This window comes from Thunnus thynnus, chromosome 8 (assembly GCF_963924715.1).
Source record: "Thunnus thynnus chromosome 8, fThuThy2.1, whole genome shotgun sequence".
In the NCBI taxonomy this organism is placed as follows: domain Eukaryota; kingdom Metazoa; phylum Chordata; class Actinopteri; order Scombriformes; family Scombridae; genus Thunnus; species Thunnus thynnus.
This window is the reverse complement of record NC_089524.1, coordinates 10,480,147-10,490,663: the sequence shown is the minus strand read 5'-3', so window position 1 is coordinate 10,490,663 and position 10,517 is coordinate 10,480,147. Positions and strand designations below refer to the sequence as shown.

Below are 10,517 nucleotides of genomic sequence, written 5' to 3'. Positions count from 1 at the left end.
AATTGCAATATTTGGAAATTTGGATGCATTTAAGTTCCAAAATATATATTTGTGTATACGACTACTTATTATGTTAAATTCAATTTCAAAAAACTTTTTTTGGGTGTGTAGCACATTATTGAAATGATTGCATGTTTAAGGCCTTTCTCCAATTAAATGCCACAAAGACCAAGGATACGGTCATTGATTTTAGAAGGAAATCATTCCACCCACCATCTCAGACCTTCATCAAAGGAATTGACCTCGAGTTTGTAGAACATTATAAATATCTTGTAACAGTCATTGATAAAAACCTGAAGTTTGATGCCAATTCTGATACAGTCTGTAAGAAGGGACAGCACTGTTTGTACTTCCTTAGGAAGTTAAATGCTTTAAATATATATCATTTATTGAAGTCATTCACTGAATCTGTTTTTCTATGATGCTTGGTATTTAGTGTACCCCGGTTCAAGTGCAATAGAAGTAAAAACCTCTTAGTTCCCCGTGCAATAACCCTGCTTAATTTGCACATGTAATTTAGCATTTTAGAGATTGTTTTGTTGTATTATTGTGTTTTGTATATTGTATGTACAGGAGTCAAGTTTCCCATCTGGGATAATAAAGTGACTGAACTGAACTGAACTGAACTGACCTAAGAGGCCAATGAGAGACACATAGATGATATTAAAGTTCTTATTAGTACATTGTTCAAAACCTTGAACTAAAGGACTGAAGATAAACTAAAAAAAAGTGATCAAGAAAAAAAGATAAAATCCAGTGAAGTAGGCGGTGAGTAGTTGTGGAATTAGACAACAATGCAATCATCCTGAGTTTGTGTGTGTCTGTGTGTGTTTTAGGCTAATAGTCTAAAGGTCTTAGCTTCAGTAAGAGAGGGCCACAGAAGCAGTCTGTACAAACAAGTTTAAGTCTTTCTAGAGACGGTGCTCAGCCCCGGCGTCTGGATCCTGTCTGCTCTGCGTCTCTCTCTCTCTCTTTGAATCGCTTCCTCTTCTTCTCTCAATAGATTTTTACAGCTTTGAACTACTATTTGGCTTAATTAAACACTGTACTGAGGCTCTATTGCCACAGTTCAGAAAAAAGGGCACACCAAGCATGCAGTATAACACGCTAATCTATTAGCTCCATTTTCTACAGGCTGTGAAGTCCGGTGTAGAGATTAGTGAGCAGTCCATCCACTAACGTGGACCACCCGCTCACCAATCCCCATCAACAATCAGGCAACATGACTTGCACACTTGTTCTTTCTTGAGGGTGAAGTATTTATCAATAAACCTCAGCACTTCCTGCAGATGTTTCACAAGGAAAGCCTGTCAGGAAAGACAGAGTTTACGTCCTTTGAGCTGCAGGAAAGCTTCTAATGTGGAAATAATTAGTAAGTGAGAACAACATTTGTGTTTAAAAGAAAAATTCGGAGCAGCAAAGTGGTGAATATGACATGAATACGCTAGTGTTGTACTGATGGAAACAGAGCTGTTGTCTTGATTATTCTGAAATTATCAAGACAGCAGGTAAACACAGGGGAAGTGGATCAGCAGATCACCAAATCACTGTTATCCTACTAAAATTAGACATAAAGGTCTGTCTCTAATAAAAGCCTTTTACACATAATGATCTGGTTCTCTCTGCAGCTGAGGCAACATCTGAGACGGTAATTTACGGTAATAACGCATTACCGGCAGCTATTAAATGCAAACTGAACACTTCCTGTTCCTGCTTCACATTAAAATCCTTTTATCCACAAACCACTTTTCAGTCAGTCATTTGCTTTTATAGTGAAGCAACTACAATAAAAAAAAGGCTTTCCCAATTCTCACTTAAGCCTCTTTCGCACATAGTCCCTGGTAAATTACTGGGATAACCTTTCCAGCACTGCTAGTGATTCTCACTATTCATACATGCAACTACATTCAGGAACATTTCCATCTTGTGCCTTTTCACAAATGCCATGTCAGTGCTGGAATAGATGGAGCAAGGGACAGTCCATGCAACACTTATAGATGCCAACTGCCACAAACTAAATGGAAGAAGAAGAAAGAGCAAGGCCGGATGTTTGTGTGCGCGTCTCCAGACGTGTCCTGTTTCCAACCATTCTTGAAAAAAAGTGCTTGTTTGAACTCGTATTGCTTGATAGTTATCAAATCTCCCAAGAAACCAAGTTGTGGATTCAAATACGCCATCAGCGGAGTCTTGTGATTGGTTCACTCGCTCCACGTGAAAACATCTTTCATCAGACGGACGCAACTCTTTACGTGCTTGTCCCTGCAATGTTATTGCTTTCATTTACAACACAGCCGTACCAGCATTTTCTCTGAAATGTTACTAGGTCTTGAGGTGGGAAATTGGAGGTACAGATTTCCCTGAATATCAATCCCTGCTCCCATTCACACCTGACCCCATGCAGGAAATGTTCCTGAACATTTCAGGGATAGACTGCATGTGTGAAAGCGGCTTCACAGGGTTTTATTTTTAAAGCAAACAACAGTGCTCTGACAACTACAGAAGGTTCTCATGCAGAAATACAGGTGCCTGAGAGAAGCTACTCATATTTATTTAATTGTTTTGTCCACAAAAAATTGTAATCCACCCAAAAATATTGCTTTAAATTTAAGATGATTGGCGATTTAAGGTGATCCCTTCCCTCAGCCCACCACTGTCAACAACCAATACTGCCCACTAATATCAGAAGTTGAAGGGCAAACACTGTAGTTCTTAGCTGCAATATGAAATATTTGGATTTAGTCATTTCACCTGAGCTGAGCACGCTCACCTTAGAATCTAGATTATCACTTCAAAATGGAAAAAACAAAAAACAAAAAAGACAAAAAAGGTGGCACAACCTGTGTAAGAGTGTGAATTGTCTTTACTCACATAGTAGTAGGTGTTCCAGTCAGTGGCGGCAGTGTGTGTGTGCGTGACAGGGTTCGGCGTGGCTGCCGCTGGGTGTGGCGCCCCGAGGAAGCCTGGCATTAAAGGCAGGGTGCTGTAGGCGGGGAGCACGGCGGCAGCTGGCAGGACCGCCGGCGGAGGAGCCGCACCATTACTGACTGCGTGCAGGGATACTCCAAGAGGCTTACACACATCTACCTCCTGTAGAAAACACACACAGTAAAAAAAACTGTTAATTGACCAGCTCCAGAGTGCAAATCAGGAAAAAAAAAAAATCCAAAAAATAATGAAAATGTCTCAGAAAGACCTTAACTTTTTAGGTCCATTTTGTGTTTATGGTTCAAAAGCACCTCATTTTATTTATTTATTTATTCACGTTAACCTTTCTTCCTCCTAGTAGTAATTGTGAGATACAGTGATGTCTTCAGATGACACACTCAACCAGAATCACTCATTTACCTGCTGTCTGCTAGAGAGAATGGACTTGGGTAAAGATAACAAGCCAGAACAGATAGCTACAATGTCATGTCAACATATTTCCTTTCGGTTTAATGCCAGGAAGAAACTGTGTGTCACAAATTGATCGTATCATTTTCTTAAAAGATATCAGTTTCCCTCCCGACAGTGAGCTCAGTGGACCAGAATGTTAACTCTGCCATGCAACGAGACACATGGATAGATCTTCAAGCAAACATCTCTGTCTCTCTCTCTCACACATACACACACACTCATACAGACTCCAGCAGCAGCAGATAAGCTTGGATCTGGCTGGTGAGAGTATGTGGAGATGGCTGCTATCAGCTGCTGGGTGCAGAGTGATGTGTTCCCTCTAACAGGGTATCAGTGTCTTAGAGAGAGGTCAGGCCCTCCAAATAAACATGCAGAGAAACTGCATGTAAATAGCAGCACGCTGTGCTGAGGGCTGCTCACCAGATAGTTTACAGACCGTCTGTAGGTCAGGAAGTTGTTTGACTTATAAATATTATAGTTAGGTTTTAAAGAGACTGTTTTATATGCTGCCTGGCAGCTATCAAGGATAAAAATTTCTCATCATTTGTGTGAACAAATTAGCAATTTACATCTTAAATTAACAGCTAATTTATTACAGCAAACTAATAATTTGGTGCCCTTGATCACTGAATTTCTTAATATTGTTGCGTTATCACATTCACACCACACCACCACATTTTTGATGTTGTTTCAACACGCCTTGTGTACTTTTTGGTCATCATCCTTGGCTGCTAGGTGCATTCATACAGACATAATTTGTCAAACTGTGGATTGTCTTAACGGGTCATTTGGGTTTTGTGTGGTTTTATTTTAATAGGAAACGTTGATACACTGTTCTGGCTGTTAAACACAATGTTGCATTATCTTTGACATTTTTCTGACCTTACTAATTTTACCTTGGTACGCTCATATTAATCATTTCTGTGGAGTGTGAGAGTCCATGTGGGTATTTTGGTCTACAATTCTTCACAATACTGTTTGAGGGTTGAGATCTTTGGTTTGAGGATAAAGTTACATTTTAATTGGGGTCGGACATAATTGTGCTGATGTGTGTGTGTGTGTGTGTGTGTGTGTATGTTCACCTTGGTGGCGTAGGCCTGGTTAGCTGTCGCAGGCTGGGAGTAGTACTGGGTTACCGCCTGCATGTAGGAACTATAATCCCCATAGGAGGAAACTGGTGGAGCCTAAAACACAAGAAGAGCTCATTATTTTCAAAAATAAGTGTCAAGTGTGGTTTATCTGCAGCATCTTCTCCCATTTTTCTTTTGTTAACTGTACATTTCTGAGCAGTATTTAATTTCTGGATATGTTGGGGCAATAAAATACAAGCAAAAATCATTTTAAACCCATCTGCTACCTTAAGACGCATCTGGGTACTTTTCAATAAAATAAAATAAAAAACACAGAATCAGTGAACAGATTCCCACACAGTTACAAACAAGTGTGTTACCTGTGTGTGCTCCTTGCTGTAGTCTGTGGCTGTGCTGTCCTGTGGCGCAGCGGTGCTGTAGGTGTGGGCTTGCGCTGCTTGGTAGTGCTGGTACCACTGTTGCATGGCCTCCTATGGCGCACACACATACACACACCAGAAAATATCAGGTGAAGAGTGGCTAGAGCAGACAGATAAATGTCTGCTTGGTGGTTTTCTTGTCTTTGCTGATTTTTTTTTGCCTCCTCCTTTATTTCTGTCTTTCTTTTGCTTTCTTTGTCATTCATTAACAATTGTTCCTGCTGACAAGCTCTCCCCTGTTCTTCTCCTTTGTCTTGTCTTTCCAGATAAATTAAACCGACCATTTTATTGGTTATCTAATCATGACTCATTTGTTTGGATGAGTAGATAGTAATTAACATTTAAAATTGGGTTTGCATCACGCTGCAAATATCAGATATGTCACCCGCTGCTGGAGGAAGCATAACGAGAGGGGGGACGGAGAGAAACAGAATGACAGAGAAAGAAAGAGAGAGAGATGCAGACAAACAGCCAGTAGGGAGGCTTCACGACTTGCTCTGAGTGGAGTGTTTGGAGAGAGGAAGGGAGCAGGGACAGATGGAGACACACAGCGCTCTCTGCCAAATACTCTCTCATCCTGTCTGTCCAAAATATCTATACCCATTCTCATCTCTTCCACCGCTCTGCCTCCCCAAGTCACAGCTCACTCTGTCACTGCTGCATTCATCCATCCACCTATTATGTATCCATCCATCGATCATCTACTCAGCCACCATCCCTCTCTCTCACATTACGAACTCAGTAACATTTAACACAATTGCAACCAGGCAGATGCACATCCATCTATCTATCACCACATTTATTCATTTTCAGCTTTGTGTAGAGTGTCTGCACATGTACCTGTGTGTAGGCCTGGTTGTATTGGCTGTAGTCAGTGGAAGCATCGGTGCTGTACGGGGCTGCGGTTGTAGCTGCGGCGCTGTGGGAGAAGGAGCCTGAGCCCTGGGAGACGACGGGAGCCACAGAGCTGCCGTAGACCCCGGAGCCAGGCTGTCCTCCCTGGGCTTTAGCCCCCACTGAGCCTGAGGTGGAAGGAAACATGGAGGAGACACAATAGGTTAGACAGTAGTGTAAATCAAGATACTAAGGCATGACTATTGCAAATTATCTTAAAGGAATACTCCATCAGAACTGCGAGCCTGAAAGGTGGCTCTGAAAAGTTTGTAGTCAGCTTGGATTCACGGTTCAACAGTTAAAATTAATTTGTAAGAAACATATCAAAATGTATAAAAACATCCACAGGAAACTCCGGTAGTATAATCCACTTCTCTAAAGTTGATCTGTTGATGTTCTGAGCAATCCTTGCTCACACAAAAAATAACTTTCTGGCAGAGCTTTGAAGCTATGAGGAGGTGATAGCGTGACAAAGAAGTAGTGCAATTAGCTCTGTTGTAGGGACACTAAGTATTTGGGACATGCCGGACATACTGGGTCATACTACTGAGGGGGTCTGAGAAATGTCCATGGATGTTTTGGTGAAGCCTCCAGTATAAATGTTGAGAATTAAAGCTGGCTTTTAGATTTTTAGTGGAGTATTCCTTTAACAAGTCCAACAGTTTTATAGAAATCAGATTTTTCTCTATACAGGTGAAAAAGTTTGCCTGTGAGCTAACCTAACTTGTTTAAAAATCTACTACTAAGAAATGAAAAAAAAAGTAGTGGAAGAGCTACCTTACAAAAGCAGATTTCACATATAAAGCAGTAAGACAAACAAGTACATATATGCCTTCATTTGTGTGTGTTGTTTGTGTGTGTGTGTACCTTGCAGAACCACCCCTGGCATTACACTGGCCAGGTTCAGGTAAGGATTAGAGGGCATTCTGACTTCTTTAGGGGGATCGCCCAAGAGAGAACTCTGACCACTGCTTACCTAAAGGGAGAGAATTGGATTATTCATACTGATATTGGAGGGTCTTGCCAGTCAAAGAACTTGTAATTTCAGTCAAGTCTCAAGGCGTTTTGGGGTTTAACTGCAAATGTAATCTCTGACCAGTTCGGCCTCACACCTCTGATGTGGCCTGTGCTGCCAGCTACTTTGCTGTAAAAATCGAATTTCACCTTAACCTCACCAACTTACCGACCTTGACATGAGGGTTTTAATGTTGCAAGGATTTTGATGAGCGACTGAGGAGCTGACGAGGCCGTGGAAACCTGGGAGGATTGTGCTTTCTGTTAATTACACTTTCCCTCCATTAAAGAGACTTTAGAGAAGACAGCGCTGGGACTGGAATCGGTTCCCCTAAGAACTTTAGCACTGTGATTATCTCCGTACCCTGGCTTATTATGATGATGATGTTAGCAGAGCAGTGCCTTATATAAACCAGGCCTCGTCAAAGAAATGTAGGTGAGCACAAAAGTGTGTACAGAAAGGCGTGCTGGTGAACAGACAGGTAGGCATGGGGCAGCTAGACAGGCTGACAGAGCAGGAGACAGAAGGGATCATACTGTGTTAGTAAATCTGTAAATATGGGTGAGAGAGGTGCATTATGGGAATCCCGACGGAACGGTTCTTGAGGGACTGAAGCTGTTTATTTAAACACTCGCTCAATGTGTGTGTTTGTGCATTCTGCATGAGGATGAGACCCAAAGGGACCAAATCAGGAGTAAATACACCTGTCCACAAGAGAAACAGAAATGGGTACAGAGAGCAGTGTAGAACTACAACTAACAATCATTTATGAATCTCTGAATTTTTTTTCCCAATTCATCAATTAACAGTTTGGCAGATAAAATGTGACGAAATTTCCCAGAGCCCAAGATAACCTCTACAAATTGCTTGTTTTGTCTGACCAACAGTCCAAAATTTATAGATATTCAATTCAATATGTTATGAAAAGAGAAAGCAGCAAATTGTATTGTCAACAAATCCCATGATAATAATTGATTCTACTGACTGGTATCATCTGTGTATCCAAATCCTGATATGGTTTGTTCCTCTGTGCCGTAGAGCTCCGTTTTTGCCCAACAACTATTAAAACACATCAGTGAGCCACACTGTTGCACGAAGTGACCTGTTCTTCATTACAACAGTCACGAGTTTATTTTGAGTCCATCCCACACACCACAGACACGCTAGCATTCAAAATGTGCATTATTTCACGGCTGAAAATATTCCAAATTTGAATTGAATCACTCCTTTTTTAGTAAGTGTAGCTGACATAAACAGTGCTGAGCTGCTTTAGGAAATAATATCACACTTTTAAAAAATTGAAGTCTATATTTGTGACCTATTTTTAAACAATTTATGTCTTCAGTAGGAACAAATGGGCCACAGAGAGGCTGGAGAAGTCAGAATATACTGAGAGACGGACTGACACATTGTTGCCTTCGGTCTTTCCATGGGATTTGTTGACAACAACATAAAATATACATTACCACCAGCCTTATCCTTAAAAAGTTTTCAAATTTCGTTGTTGATCAACTAATGGGTTAATCAACTGTTTAAGCGCCGGATTAGTGTAACATTTGCTGAGCTTGGTAGCGAGATTTAGAGATGACAAAGAATAATGCGATGGTGCAGAAATGGAGGGGGAATGAGGTTATATAGCCTAGTGGTGTATATTTGCTAAATGTGTGTGCAGGTTGTGTTTGCTGTGCTCACCATGCTAGCAAGGGAGCAGCCATCTGAGCTGTTGTGCTGGCCGGTTGACGTATAAACTCCTCCAGGGGGTTTAGGTGGAGGGGGGCCGATGCCTGAGTTACTTATTCCCAAGGAATAGCTCTGTCCCTGCAGCTGGGAGTTCACCATGGTCCCAGGAGGCGCGGGCTGCCTGTCACAGGCGGTGGAGGAGTGAGAGGAGGAGGAGGAAGAGGAGGCAGCAGTTGTGCAGATAGAATGGGTGCTGTTTTGCTCCCCTCCTCCAGCTCGACCCTGGAGGTACGGCATCACACCTGCTGCTGACACCACTACTGTGGCATTGTGGGTAGACGCTGGCACAGACTCCTGGCCCAACTCTGTGAGAGGAGAGGAGAGAAAAAAAAAGAAAACAACTTACAGAGTTGTTAAGGAAAGGAAACTATAGGAAAGACATAAAAAAAAACAGCATAGAGGAACAAGTAAGGAGAAGGAAATTAAATAGAGGAAAGACGCCAGATAAATGTGAAATGGCTTTTAGTGACGACCATCTGTGTGTCTGTCTCCTCTGGACAGAGACGAATCACTCAGACGGCTGAAAAACAGAAAGCTCAGCCCGACCGTCTCTGTAGAGCCAGTTGTAATATTTGAGAATGGGTTTCCTGCTCATACATCATCACTTATCATGTTTATTTACAGCTCAGCACTCCACACTCCCAATATTTCACTCACTCCAGGGTTTAATAAACACGCATATGTACACACATACATATACACAAGCACATGCATACTGCACACATAAACACAAGAGAAAAACATATTCACAACAGCAAGAATAATTTAAAGATGCACACGCACATAGAAGGTGAACACACACACACACTCAAACTTATTATAAATCCAATATTGCTGTGACAAATGGCCTCCATAGCACAATAAAGGAATCAGCTCTAACAAGCCTTAAGCTAACAATCCCAGCAGACATATGGTCTTATAAAAGCCTCACATTACAGACACACTGAAAATTGCAAACTCATACACACAATCAAAGAGGGTTACACGCAAACACATATGCGCAACTGCCCGATTTTGTGCCCGACACAGCTTGTGATATATCATTTCCATATAAAAACAACACACAGCTTTTCTCAGCTGGAGATTTGAATTGTAAATGTACTGCGGTTTCCTGAGGATGTGTTGTACTTTAATGTAAAGCAGCGAGACATACAGTAATCTGCAGATGGGCCAACCCTGACACCTGACTTTTAACTAAGGGATATTCTCCTATTTGTTCACATGCATATCACCTTCTTCTTCAGCGTTCATATCCACTATTATCACCAGTTATTTTTTAACATACTCAAGTAGTTTGTTCACCCTTTTAGCAAAGAGTTTCAGACATTCTTACGATTGTATATTTAGAAACTACAACTACTTTGTGGGATACTGATACATCTACATTTACTGCTGGAGACAAGCTGTCTCAGCTTGAGTTTATGTGAGCTTGTTTTTTACGACAGTCGTATACTTGTGCAGCTTGTTTATCTTATCAACCTTAACATATTGATATTGGCTTTCAGTTGACGCACACCCAGCGAGGAGGCGATCAAGATTTAACAATGAGTGTGAATCTAAAAGTAAAAAGTTGTGCTTTTGGTGGAGGAGAGGAGGTGAAATGCTTTTATTCTATCAGCTTTACTTTGACATCAATACCTTAGCGTAATGTATACCTCTTTGCAATCCTGCGGGGTTTTTTTGACCCTGTGGTCTACAGAAGGCTGGTCATAAAAATCTATTGAAATGAGGATAAAATATCAATTTTAAAAACCTTTTAAAGACATTATTTGAAGTTAACATCGATAAATCATTGATAAGTCATTGAAAAGATGATTGAACAGTCTTGATCTATTTATGCCACTTGGTGCCTTTACATGAAGTTGTATGTATTGCTTTATAGCAGTGTGGGATATAAAACTGAATCAAATGTTTTCAGATGCCCCCCACAGTAGTCGATGACAAATGAGTTCGAAGTGAAAG

At 41.2% G+C, this 10,517-nt stretch overlaps 1 protein-coding gene across 2 annotated transcripts in view; it reads right to left on the bottom strand.

The window, feature by feature from the left end:
- raver2 (ribonucleoprotein, PTB-binding 2) overlaps positions 1-10,517 on the bottom strand; it is a 101,632-nt gene that overhangs the window by 11,629 nt on the left and 79,486 nt on the right. For both annotated transcript variants that reach the window (XM_067596435.1, XM_067596434.1), the window contains 6 exons: positions 8,508-8,860; positions 6,668-6,776; positions 5,747-5,928; positions 4,847-4,957; positions 4,479-4,580; positions 2,869-3,087 (listed from right to left, as the gene is read on the bottom strand). In XM_067596435.1, coding sequence (XP_067452536.1) covers positions 2,869-3,087; positions 4,479-4,580; positions 4,847-4,957; positions 5,747-5,928; positions 6,668-6,776; positions 8,508-8,860 — 1,076 coding nt within the window. The remainder of the gene's footprint in view (positions 1-2,868; positions 3,088-4,478; positions 4,581-4,846; positions 4,958-5,746; positions 5,929-6,667; positions 6,777-8,507; positions 8,861-10,517) is intronic.